This window comes from Gymnoscopelus braueri (genome assembly GCF_963280865.1).
Source record: "Gymnoscopelus braueri genome assembly, chromosome: 11".
Lineage (NCBI taxonomy): Eukaryota > Metazoa > Chordata > Actinopteri > Myctophiformes > Myctophidae > Gymnoscopelus > Gymnoscopelus braueri.
Genome location: NC_137613.1, coordinates 3,934,272 through 3,947,961, shown reverse-complemented (window position 1 = coordinate 3,947,961; position 13,690 = coordinate 3,934,272). Strand labels below are relative to the sequence as shown.

At 40.0% G+C, this 13,690-nt stretch overlaps 2 protein-coding genes across 2 annotated transcripts in view; both read left to right on the top strand.

Annotated features, from left to right (window-relative positions):
* Nucleotides 1–13,690, top strand: part of LOC308095028 (neoverrucotoxin subunit beta-like) — a 75,326-nt gene that overhangs the window by 19,722 nt on the left and 41,914 nt on the right. The window lies entirely within an intron of this gene.
* The window catches only part of LOC308094792 (protein NLRC3-like), a gene marked incomplete at its 3' end in the record, with an annotated part of 39,477 nt that continues 30,643 nt past the window's right edge, over nucleotides 4,857–13,690 (top strand). Inside the window, exons 1-3 of the mRNA XM_080441618.1 lie at nucleotides 4,857–5,288; nucleotides 8,344–8,427; nucleotides 13,315–13,445. Of these exons, the coding sequence (XP_080297744.1) occupies nucleotides 13,333–13,445 (113 nt within the window). The 5' untranslated portion in view covers nucleotides 4,857–5,288; nucleotides 8,344–8,427; nucleotides 13,315–13,332. The remainder of the gene's footprint in view (nucleotides 5,289–8,343; nucleotides 8,428–13,314; nucleotides 13,446–13,690) is intronic.

The window sequence follows — 13,690 nt, the reverse complement described above, 5'->3', positions numbered from 1 at the left end:
TCAGTGTTAAAGGGCAAGACCACTTTAGTAGAGGTTTGGGTTGTGTAGTTACCTTGCCATGATGTAACTCCAAAGGTGGGCAAGAAATAAAAAATAATTGCTCCATTGATTAGAAATTGATAATTCAAAATATGCTCCTCATTGACTTACATTGTACGGTAAAACTGCTCTCAAAGTCACTCTTTTAGCACAAAAACGAACGCAAACAAAGTTGATTCAGACAATATAGAACATCACCAAACCCAGTACTGTTTTATTTTTAAATAAAAATGTCAACTTCCTGTTGATTTTGCCTTTTTTAATAAGTAGAAAACCCGGACTGGATCGGCGGATCCGGATCCAGATCTTCAAATAGTAAAATCAACAGGAAGTTGAAATTTTTATAAAAAAAAAAAAACAGTACTGGGTTTGGTGATGCTCTATATTGTCTGAATCAGCTATGTTTGGGTTCATTTATGTGCTAAAAGAGTGACTTTGAGAGCTGTTTTACCGTACAATGTAAGTCAATGAGGAGCATATTTTGAATTATCAATTTCTAATCAATGGAGCAATTATTTTTGATTTCTTGCCCACCTTTGGAGTTACATCATGGCAAGGTAACTACACAACCCAAACCTCTACTAAAGTGGTCTTACCCTTTAAGGCTCCCCTAAACACTGAGGCTGACCCACATGTGTGTTTTATCATGTATGTTTCTTGTATGTTTAAGAGCCTTATTGTGTCTTGGAATGAGCAGTAGGAAAAGACCTATCCCACGTTTCACCACAAGGGGGCAACTCCACCTGTGAGAGACACAGGTAGTTCCAGGTGGTCAGGTGACGTCATTCTTCAAGGAAGAGAGAAAGAACCACATCAGTTTGTCCCTGTTTGTTCAGGTAAATAAAGTATTAGAACATAAAACCTGTTCAAAATAAGCTCTGTGATGTAAAACAAAGCTTGTCTTGAGGGTTTTACCAGAAATGTGGTGATTGTGTTTTAGTTTATTGTGTGTAGTTGAATCTAAAGGTCTAAACAGTCAGATTGATGGCAGCCATTACTGCTGCTCACACACACACACACACACACACACACACACACACACACACACACACACACACACACACACCTGTGTTTTGGTTTGTTTCACTTTTACAGTATTTGTGTTTCTGCCTTTAGTGTTTAAAGCTCCTGTTGTGTGTTTAATCCATCAGAACCGGGAACGCATCTGTGTCATTTTTTTTTACATTTCTTTGGGCTATTCAAAAATAGCAGATCTACAAGCTCATAGCACGGCACTCGTGAGCTTGTAAATCTGCAATTTTTGGGGGAAATCGTGGGTCTTTGAATATATATTTTTAAAGGTAACATTCTGTAACTTATATTCTTTGCTTCTGGGGGATTCTACAAATGTCTTCTGAATCCTAACAGTTTTAAAAAAAAACATATGTTGCTATAATATCAGTGGCTCTCAAAAATGTTATGTATTTGGCCGTGGACCCCCATCTCAACATATTTTGCTCCAGGGACCCCCCAGAAGTTGTAAAAGAGTTAAAAATGTTCTATTAAAAAATATATTAATTTCAAAGAATTGTAAAATGTTCACGATTATTTAACGATTATTTCAAAAATAGCAGATCTACAGGCTCATAGCGCGGCAATGAGCTTGTATATCTGCTATTTTTGAATAGCCAAAGAAATGTTAAAATGACACACAGATGCGTTCCCGGTCTTAACCCTGTAAGACCCGGATATATTTGTACTTGCAAAAAAAAAAAAAAAACCTTTCAGATGGTCTTGTAGGAGTATTTTGAAGAGGAAAATATAATGTTTTTAAAAAATATATGTTTTGGTAAGTTTTTATGCAAATGTTGACATTTAGCAACGTTGGGTCTATCAGATAGCAAAATTTCCTATAGGCCATTTTTATGGATAACATGGCAAATGTGTAATTACTTCACTAAAACAACTTAATGATTCATTTATATGGTTTATTATTTGGCCTCAGATCAATTATGAATAATATTTGGCCTCAGAACAGTATACATTATGAATAATAACACCAATAAGCCATATTTTTAAATCAATTTTATTAAATCACGGCGATGAGCGGGTTTGGTCAGTTGGGGCAGCTGAATGTCTGCTGGGCGGTCAGTGGGTTCACTGGGTGGTTCGGGTGGTTGGTTTTCTTTGGACCCCACGCCACAGTCCTCTTCATCTGACTCTTCATCAGTCTCATTGATGTCTATGTCAACATCACTCTCTCCGTTCATCACGATATCCATAACATCCCTTGCTGTGAAGCGAGGCCCTTTCTGTTATTGTGGCATTCTGAAATGAAATAAAGACATACCATTAGTACATTTAGTAGTGCTTACAAGTTCTTACACATCACTGCTCACAACATTTCACAAGTCATACAATACTGTCTGGCCAACCTATTGTTTGATGATGATTGCCCCTAAGTGGTCATCATCTTTACATTGCCCCTAAGTACCCACCACCCCTCGAATGAATAATGAACAACCCCCACAACCCCCCAAAAATTACCACATTGGTCCCACTGTCCTTGTAGTATTGAAAGAAAATTATAACTGTTTAAATCTATTGCGAAAACTATATATAAGGCTGAACAGTAGCAGGTGAACATTAGGCCTACCCTTGTATTTTTTGCAACCAAGAGGGCCCAACGTTGACCAAAAGCAACAAGTATGAATCATGCTATAATTTAAAGTTGGGACATATATTTCACAATAATAACATATGTACATGTTCTAGACATTGTAATGTTCACCAAAACAAATATTACAGGCATATTACTTACTTTTTTGTGAGGAATATCTTCCAGGGAAAAAAGAGATCTGTTCCAACAGAGATTTTTCAAGTTGTGATGATTCCTGGCTCTGTGGGGGGTATTTATATGCAAATATCCTGGCCAATGGCATTGTAAGACTAAACAATAGGACCCAATGAGGATTTAGAGGTGAAAAAATTACAGAAAAACAAATTATTTAAACTCCTTTCTTTATAAAATATAATTGTTGCTCTAAAGCATCGCTGGGTCTTAGAGGGTTAAAGGGTTAACTCTTATACTGCCAACAACGTTTATAAACGTTATTTGTTCAAATAAAAAACAAAATAAAAACATTTCTAAAATTATTCTTCATTTTTGTTTTTTTTTCGTTTTTTCGTTCTTCTCAAAGAACCAGGAGAAAACATTTTCCAAAAAGTTTCTGCTCCATTCACTTCAATGTTAATAAATAAACGGGGAACGTCCTATGTTTTACCTGGAAACATGCTGACAGAGGTGGCAAACTATTGTAGAAAAACCCTGGCAGTGTAAGAGTTGTTAATATGTTAGTCTACCTTTTGTGTTGATAAATGTTTATTTTTGGTGTTGATAAATGAGTTAATTCTCTCCAGTAGGGTCTTGTAAAGTGTCTTTCTAGTAAGTCAATACCAACCCAGACTCCTCAACACATTAAAGCCGGGTAAGCATCTGTGTCATTTTTACATTACTTTGGCTATTAAAAAATAGCAGATCTACAAGCTCATAGCGCGTCACTTCGTGCCGTGCTATGAACTTGTAGATCTGCTATTTTTGAAAAATCTTGGACATTTGTGCAAACCCTTTGTTTTTTTGCAAGCGATCATTTTTAACCCCGATCTGTGCTTCTGGGGGTCCCTGGAACAACATGTTTTGAGATGGGGGTCCACGGCCAAATACATATCATTTTGGGGGTCCTTGACATGAAAATGTTTTGAGCACCAATGATATAGAAACAGTTTTTTTTTCTCATAAAACTGTTATGATTTAGAAGTCATTAAAGGGTCTTAAAGGGTTAACTAACAATAAGTTGATAGAATCCTAAAACCATAATATGTTCTACCAAAGGATGATATTTATATGTAACACAAGTGTCCATATAGAGCCTAACACACACACACACACACACACACACACACACACACACACACTTTGGCTATTCAAAAATAGCAGATCTACAAGCTCATAGCGCGGCACCGAGTGCTGCGCTATGAGCTTGTAGATCTGCTATTTTTGAAAAATCCCTTGCACAAAATGTTTTTGAGATGGGTGTCCGCAGCCTAATAGCCTACATATCATTGTGGGGGTCCTTGACATGAAAAGGTTTGAGAAGTAGCCTACTGCTCTAGACTACATGCTGGATCTGCTTCATGTACAGCCTCAGTGTTTAGGGGAGCCTTAACACTGAGGCTGCCTCAGTGTTTAGGGGAGCCTTAACACTGAGGCAGCCTCAGTGGGAGGAGCTAACAGCCGGACCGCTGCGTCCGCGTCTTCATGCCCACCGTTCGTTTCCATAGTAACTGCATCCCGCGGGGAGGCCTGCGCGGGGACTTGCAGTAACATCCGTTTGTGTCGGTTGAAATATTGAAGACATTTTCGGTAGTTTTGCTATATTTAGTATTTTATTCTCTGCTCTTCTTCTAGAGGCTTTTGGACTTTTTGGCCTACCATCTTTACAATGACATTTAATTTAGTTTTTAACAATTTAAAAGTTTATTTTTGTCTTTATTAAAAAAAAAAAAAAAAACTAAATTATGTTTACATGCTCTTGTTTGCAGTGGTGTAAAGTAACTGTGTGTCTGTGATCCTGGCTCATTAACATGAACAGTTCACTTTGATCGTGGGTCATTTCCAGGAACAGTTGTCTCTGACCCTTGGTCATACCCAGTTGAGTTTCTCTTAGAGGACATATAGAAAATATTGATATATAACTTTAGAAAGCATGACGCTTTGCATATTATAACTTCAAATACAAACATATGCACACAATGCAAGTGTGCGTGCGCACACACACACACACACACACACACACACACACACACACACACACACACACACACACACACACACACGCTGCACAGTGCACATATGGATAATATTCAGCACACAGCACCTTCAAACACCTCAAAGCGTACTATGTAGCCTACAGTACATGTGTCAGTCGGCAGAGCAGAGGTGCTGTGATGTTCTGTTTGAAGTTATTATGATGTGTGAATTAGATTAATTACTTGTCAGTGTGATTGAACGTTTGAGTCTCCAGCCAGCTGCAGGCACACTTACATTTGCTTAGGAAATGTGTTTCTAGTTTAGATTGCTGGCCTGGCTCTGGTAGGAGGCACCAATTCAGAGAACCTGATCAGACGGATGCTGGAAACTGCTCTGACTAACGCCTTGGCCTGTCAGTACAACTGGGCTGGGAAGAAAGACAAGCGTTGCAGCAGCAAGAAGCCATTCAAGGAAACAGCAATACAAGACTGCATGTTTGGTGAGTTTCCTCCCCTGCAAACTATACTTAATAGCTTAAGTTTAGGGAGTGAGTCGTGACTGATGGTGATTCAGAACATAATTATGCTCTTTGTGAGCCATATAGTACCGAGTTTGAATCTAACACTGTATTGCATGTCTTCCCTTGTTTCATGTCTCTCTGTAATCCCCTGTTGAAGAATAAAGCATGAAATGACAAAACTTAATCTAACAGAAAAGGTTAGGTTGGAATCAGGTGATGGTGAAAGTACAAGCTATAAGAAATAAACCAAAAAAAGACAACTTAATTGGTGAGCTTTAGAGGTGCTCGGATGCAAATGTTATGACCTGGATAGAGCCAGGCTAGCCGTTTGCTCCTCTTTCCAGTCCAGTCTATTTGCTAACTGTCTGCTGACTGTAGCTTGTGTTACTGTACACAACTAATACTAAAACTAACGGGGAATACCACAAAATAATAATATTTTGACATACGGGAAAAACGGTTGATGCGGATATTAAAATTGGATAATATAATTATTGCGGTTGGATAACGGATGGATAATTAATTTGTACCACGGATTCGGATGACCATGATAGGCCATCCGCGCATCTCTAATGTGCACATACGATGTGTCCTCTGCATTGAGTATTTTACGCTGTTCGGGGAACAATAACGGGTTAAGAGTCTTGCTCAGGGACACATTGCTGGCATGGCCTGGAATCCTACCTGGAACAACCAGGGACAGTATTTACCTGCATTCTGAAATACATTTGAATATTAAAACCATGTTTTCTGTCATTTTTAAGTTTGTTTTCATACATTTTTGGAAATATGGTAATGCAAGGTAATTTTGAACAAGCTAATAACCATGGTCTGCCAACAATACATGGTGTAGTGTGTGTTTACAAGTTTGGACCACTTCATTCAGTACAGTATTGATGTTGCATTAGTTAATGGTCTGTTAAGATGTCGACCTATAAGCAGAAAAGTCATTGGTGAAAAACATTCACTTTCTTAATGTGTTACAGTATGCTTAGACAAGTTGAATATCTCAATGTAAGATATACATGTGGATTCCCATTTAGATGTGATATATTGTAGGAGTTGGATTCAAACTCGGTACTATATCTGTAAACAGAGTTTAGGCTTTGGGCTGATAGACACAGACAGAGATGTGTTTATCATGTGTGTTACAGCAGTGGTTGTAAAACGTTTTCATGTCAAGGACCCTAAAATGAATACAATGTGTGGGTATTATATATACAGTGTCAAGCTTGAGCTCTTGAGTGTTTTAGTTGGTTATTAGTTTGGCTCATTGTTTGTGAATTATCATGTGGGTTCATTGTTCATGTCAAATGAAATGTAAAAGTGTCCTGTAAGTCTGTTACGACCCCCTGTCTAGGGTAGGGGAGGTGACATAATAATGGAGGACAAAGTCGCTTTCAAAAATGAATTGATTTTATTTTCCTTTTTTTGTGCAGAGATTTCAAGCTCTTTTTGTCTTTTTTCATAAGTGCCAAAAACTTCAGGGTGTCGGTTTACATTGGCAAAATGTCTACCTATTAAAGAAAATTACCCCCTGACCTAAACCTAACAAAAGAAAAATATACAATACTAAACTTACTTTCCTAACTAAAGAATCAACAGAAACAAGGAAGTGGTTAAACCAAATAAAAAGACCAAACACCCCTACAAGGCAAGTGAACAGATTAATACAATAATGAAAGAAATAGGCAAATATATACAAAGTAACTAACTCAATAATACGGGTCAGAAAACAAGGTCAAACAAAGTAACTGAAGGACAAAGGAACGAACAAACAAACAAGCTACATGGGTTCGGGGAGACAGAGGGATTGAATCTCTGCTTGCTCTTTCAAATGAGAGCGACCAGTCCCCATGACAGTCAGGGCAGAATGAGCTTTTGTAGGTGAGCTTCAGAGAACAGCCAACCCTGGCTTGGGCGGAGACAAAGGGACGACGAATGGGAGCAGGGGAACAGGGCCAGAGGCTGGACCTGTCAATCTGGACAGCTGGAAGTCAATCACTCACTCACTCATACCAGCACCACACCCAGACTCAGACTCACAGCTTCCACCACCACTCATGACCTTATATGGAACATAGAAAAACAATATAACACAAACCACAAATCGCACAATATTCCAAAGCATCATAATTATACCTAAATAAACCAAATACAAATATATAATAATAAATACAAATACGGCTGGCCGTAACAAAGTCCATATGGGCGGGGCTTCCTTGGAAGCATGACACTTTAACAAAGAAAAATCAATCATACACTGTATATTTGGCCGCAGACACCCACCTGAAAAGGTTTTGAAAAACGTTCTAAAAGATCTACAGATCATGCCAATTGCTGATCTTGTAGATCTGCTATTTTCAAATAGTTGATGTATGTAGGTCTGAAGTGGCTAAACTGATTTTGATGCTATATTAACACATTTTGGGGGACCCTGTGGAACCCCCTCAAGGACCCCCGGACCCCACTTTGAGAATCACAGTGTTATTGTAAACTTTGATTACAGGTCAGTCAGTAAACACTGAAGGAGAGCTGTGATGGTTCTTTATCAAGCTGCTGCAACACAGCTTATTCATCCTTTCTTCATGTTCTGTTGATCTGTGATGTACAAACTGTATTCACATCACTGTTGATTTAGATTTAGTTTTAGTCATAGTCTTTTGAATAAAATGTCATAATTTAGTCATCTGAAATGTTTGAGTTTTTGTCTAGTTTTAGTCGACAAAATATAAGATTATAGTCGAATAAATCTACAGTTGATTTAGTCGACTAACATGTATCTTGGCGGTGTCTTGATGGTGTCATAATGGCTGATTTTACACTTGGTTGCATGCTGAAAATAGCAGATCTACAAGCTTGTAGATCAGCTATTTTCAGAGGCAACACCTGAGCCCAACTAAACATAAAATGGTGTGTGTGTGTGTGTGTGTGTGTGTGTGTGTGTGTGTGTGTGTGTGTGTGGGGTTGATGGTGACCTGAAACTCATTTCTCTGCAGGTAATTATGAGTTGTGTTTGATTGATGTCTTCCAGAACAAGCTGCTCCAGTCACCACAGGAACAGTAGAAGCTCCACAGAAACCATGACATCCTTACACTGTTTCTCATACTTTTACTAGTAAGCCCATTTCAGGCCCTATACAATTGGCTGTGGGGTGGGGGTGGGGGGGGGGGGCAAATGACAGTAAAGTGACCAAACTATATACAAACTGGTCAAACATCGGTCAAATTGTCAAAAATGTGAAAATAGCATATCTACAAGCTCACAACGCGAGGTGTTGTGAGCTTGTAGATCTGCTATTTTCTGTAACTCAGAGTGTACAAATGCAACAACAGTTTGTGACCTCTCAGAGTTATGGGGGGGGGGGGGGGGGGTCACCGAGTGCAGCGCTATGAGCTTGTATATCTGCTATTTTTGGAAAATCATGAACATTTGTGCAAATCTTTGAATATATATTATAAAGCAAACATTTTGAACTCAAACCTAACTTTAAATTTGCTTCTGGGGATTCTACAAATGTCTTCTAAATCCAAAATTATATGTATGTGGCCGCAGACCCCCATCTCAAAATATTGTGTTCCAGGGACCCCCAGAATCAAAGATTTGAGTTATAAATGCTTTAAAACATACACATATATATATTATTACTTATTCCAACTAGTGTTGGAATGCTTTAGGATTTTAAACCATTCCCTCTTTAACGCATCGGTCCCCCAAAATTGTATGTTTTTGGCCGCCGACCCCCATCAAAACACGTTCCAGGGACCCCCATCAAAACACGTTGTTCCAGGGACCCCCATCAAAACACGTTGTTCCAGGGACCCCCCATAAGCAAACACTTGGGTTAAAAATGTAGTTTCAAAAAATGTATGTATTCAAAGATTTGCACATTAATGTTCAGGATAGCAGATCTACAAGCTCATAGCACGGCACCGAGCGCCGCGCTATGGGCTTGTAGATCTGCTATTTTTGAATAGCCAAAGCATAAGATAATGGTTAAAATGTAAAATGACAGATGCTTTCCTGGTCTTAATGGGTCTTAACACAAATTCAATCATACATACTGCATTGATACATGTTATTGTAGAGGTTCTAAAAGTGGGGTCCGGGGACCCCCTGGGTTACTTGAGGGGTTTCCAAATGGACCCTTACAGGTCTGTAACTCTGAGAGTGTACAAATGGAACCAAATGGACCCTTACAGGTCTGTAACTCTGAGAGTGTACAAATGGAACCAAATGGACCCTTACAGGTCTGTAACTGAGAGTGTACACATTTGTACACTCTCAAGAGTTATGCTGGTCCTTGAAATAAAAACGTTCAAGAACCACCTGTATTTAACAGTTGGATAAAAAAACATTTGTAATCCATCAATTCCATCAAATGGAAATGAGATATCCGGAGGGAGGGGTTTACCAGGCTAGTCATATTTTACCTACGAACAGTTGAAGCAGTTTACAGCTTCCAGTCACACAATGTGGTTAAACATTTACCTGCTGTGTGTGTGTGTGTGTGTGTGTGTGTGTGGGGGCGCATGTGTGTGTGTGTGTGTGTGTGTGTGTGGGCGCATGTGCGTGCGTGCGTGTGTGGGCGCGTGTGTGTGTGTGTGTGCCGTTGATTGCAGGTCAAAGTACCTGCCCTGTCAGATAAGGGTATCATTTTTCATGTCTGTGCCCAAGAACTGTCAGTGTGTTGATTCACAGTCAACTGAACCGTCTGGACTCCATTTAGTTTTGCCTCGTCGGATCAAAGCATAAAGATTATTGCAGGGTAAGAGATTTTAAACAATAATAGCAATAATGTAGCAATAATCTCTCTAGTCTGGTGTTAAGAATGTTAACCACTTGAACCCTACAGACCCTATTCTGGAGGGGATCGTGTGGCGTTGTGACTCATTGTGAGCTTGTAGATCGGCTATTTTTTGGCAAAGAGATTTGGTGTAGAGGGGAAAAAGCTGTCCAAGTACAGAGCCAACTCAGCTGTGTTTTACTAAGAATAGAGGGGTGAAGGGGTTAATTTTATTGAAGTGTTTTATACCATATACTAGAACCACTTGGTATTTAATATACTTAAATGAACTGTGTGTGTGTGTGTGTTTGTGTGTGTGTGTGTGTGTGTGTGTGTGTGTGTGTGTGCGCGCGTGCGCGTGTGCACGTGCACGCCTGCGTGCTTGCGGAGAGGAGTGTTTCCTGCGTATGTTTGCACCAGGGAGACAAAGGCAAGACCCGCCCAGCTCTGCCTCAGATTGGCTTACCATGATATCTGACCCTATACCTTAACCAATCATCACTCCTCTTGTTTAAACCTAAACCAATCAGAGGCAGAATAGGGCGGGTCATGTCTCTTGCTGTGCTGAGGTTAGAGTGACAGTAGATCACTGGATGATAATAAACATTATAATCCTCTGAAGACTATTTTAATCTCAGTCATTGTAACACATGTTGTTGAATTAATAAAGTAATTAGTTACAATACTAGTTACTAAAAATGTAATGGAGTTCAACACTGGTCAGCAAAATGTTTAGAAGAGCAGAGCAGAACAGAAGTCCATGTGAGTTAGATAGATCAGTGGTTCTGAAAAATCTTCATGTCAAGGAGACATAAACTGATATATTTTATATAGCAGATCTACAAGCTCACAACGATATGATGCGTTGTGAGCTTGTGGATCTGCTATCTAAAAAAAAAGTTCTTAGAAGTAACGTGTTGTACTTAGAATCACATCACAGTTTACAAGTGTAAAGCATTTACCTCCACAGCTGACAGTAAGTCATGTGACCTCAGGGGAGTTTGGTCATGTGATACTGTGTGTGTGTGTGTGTGTGTGTGTGTGTGTGTGTGTGTGTGTGTGTGTGTGTGTGTGTGTGTGTGTGTGTGTGTGTGTGTGTGTGTGTGTGCGCGTGTGTGCGTGTGTCTCTGTGTGTCTGTGTTGTTGTGGTTCACTTGTTGTGTTGAAGTGTCTGTATTAGAGATAGCCTTCACCTTTGACCCTAGCCTAGAGGAAGCCTTTATGACCAAGAGAGAGAGAGAGAGAGAGAGAGGTGTGAGGTGTGAGGTGAGAACAAGTTAGCATGGCGTCATATCTTACTGATAACAGTTGAACCTGTTTACAGCTTCCTGTGTGTGTGTGTGTGTGTGTGTGTGTGTGGAGCCTTGTAAAAAATAATTTGATAAGATATGACTTTGAGACTTTGAGTTCCTCTCGCTCTCCCTCCCTCCCTCCCCCTTGGGCTGTCTCTCTGTCTATAGTTCCATCCGTCTGTCTGCCTGCCTACTAAGAATAGAGGGGTGAAGGGGTTAATGTTGTGGAAGTGTTTTATACATTATACTAGAACCACTTGGTATTTAATATCTAAAAGTTTGTCTGAACCTGAATGAGTAAAAGTATTATAAACACAACCTGTACTGTTGATATAGGAAGCATGTCTTCAAATCACTGTTTAGTTCTGCCTGGAATATAGACGCTGTGTGTGTGTGTGTGTGTGTGTGTGTGTGTGTGTGTGTGTGTGTGTGTGTGTGTGTGTGTGTGTGTGTGTGTGTGTGTGTGTGTGTGTGTGTGTGTGTGTGTGTGTGTGTGTGTGTGTGTCATTGCGAGAGGAGAGAATAAGAACTGTGTATAGCCCTGTAAAAAATAATGTGATAAGAATGAACGATAAGATATGACTTTGAGTTCCTCTCTCTCTCTCTCTCTCTCTCTCTCTCTCTCTCTCTCTCTCTCTCTCTCTCTCCCCCTTGGGCTGTCTCTCTGTCTATAGTTCCATCCGTCTGTCTGCCTGCCTACTAAGAATAGAGGGGTGAAGGGGTTAATGTTGTTGAAGTGTTTTATACATTATACTAGAACCACTTGGTATTTAATATGTAAAAGTTTGTCTGAATCCTAACGAGTAAAAGTATTATAAACACAACCTGTACTGTTGATACAGGAAGCATGTCTTCAAATCACTGTTTAGTTCTGCCTGGAATATAGACGCTGATAGAAAGATCATGCTTGTGTGTGTGTGTGTGTGTGTGTGTGTGTGTGTGTGTGTGTGTGTGTGTGTGTGTGTGTGTGTGTGTGTGTGTGTGTGTGTGTGTGTGTGTGTGTGTGTGTGTGTGTGTGTGTGTGTGTGTGTGTGTTCTAGATCTACGGTTATGGCACTCAACGGGTGTATTTGCAAAACCGATCCTCGGTTTTGGCACTCAATGTGTTAAGTGGCATCCGTAAAAAGATTCTGTTGTGATTTATTTAAATGTTATTGTAAAGTGCCTGGCCCAAACAGTCAAGTGGAAGATGTGTTCTGCCGGCCCAGAGGGTTTAAGACATTCAGGGCTTTGGGCCATTTAGGGGCTATTTATTTACTGTGTTTCTCTAAGGCACGTGCACACAGACATCAAAGGGGTCTTGAGCCCTTTTACCTGTCTGTAAAACATTCTCTCTCCAGACCATGAATGTAGCTTTTACTATGGTGAAAGAAATGCTAAATGTCCTCTCTCTCCATTACTGTACCATAAGGCTAGCCTGGCATCACCAGACTGATACCTGAAGGCAGCATTCACGAGAATTGCCTTTTCAGAACTCTCATGAAGCAGCATTTTATGTTGACAGAATGGTCCTCTGTAGAAATCTACGCTGTGCACCAACTCTATAGTAAAGCCTTGTTTATACTTAGTTGAGAGCGATGTGTCACACACCTAAAATAGCCGATCTACAAGCTCACAACGCGTTGCACTGCGACGCATTGTGAGCTTGTAGATTGGCTATTTTCGCCAAAAGTGGCCTTTTAGAAATATCAGCCCCTGTCCCTCTAACATTATCTGCACTTCCGTGTGTGTGTGTGTGTGTGTGTGTGTGTGTGTGTGTGTGTGTGTGTGTGTGTGTGTGTGTGTGTGTGTGTGTGTGTGTGTGTGTGTGTGTGTGTGTGTGTGTGTGTGTGTGTGTGTGTGTGTGTGTGTGTGTGTGTGTGCACATTATGTATATGAAGCAAACATTGACTGTTTTCTGGTCTATTTTGACTGTAATCTTGACAGGTTTAATAAAGACCAAAGATGAGTCATTGTGAGGAGAGAGAGGAGGAGGGAACTGACAAACAGCTCATCCACAGACCAGAGCCTCCATCTGTGTCTATGAAGAGTGATGAACCTGGACCTCCAGACACAAAGTATATCAATCCTCCTTTACAATATACACAACACTGTAACACAACGTGATCTCATGCTAAGTTACATGTGCAAATGACAAAAACAAGGCATAGCATCTAACAATGCATCAAACCTGTTTATCTATAGATTGTTAGTTACTATGTGTGCAGTTTGTGAATGAAGTTGTACAAATCACAGTGTGGTGTTCAGTGGTGATGCTGCATTAGACAGGCTGGATGCTTGTGTGCATGTACAGTATGCAACA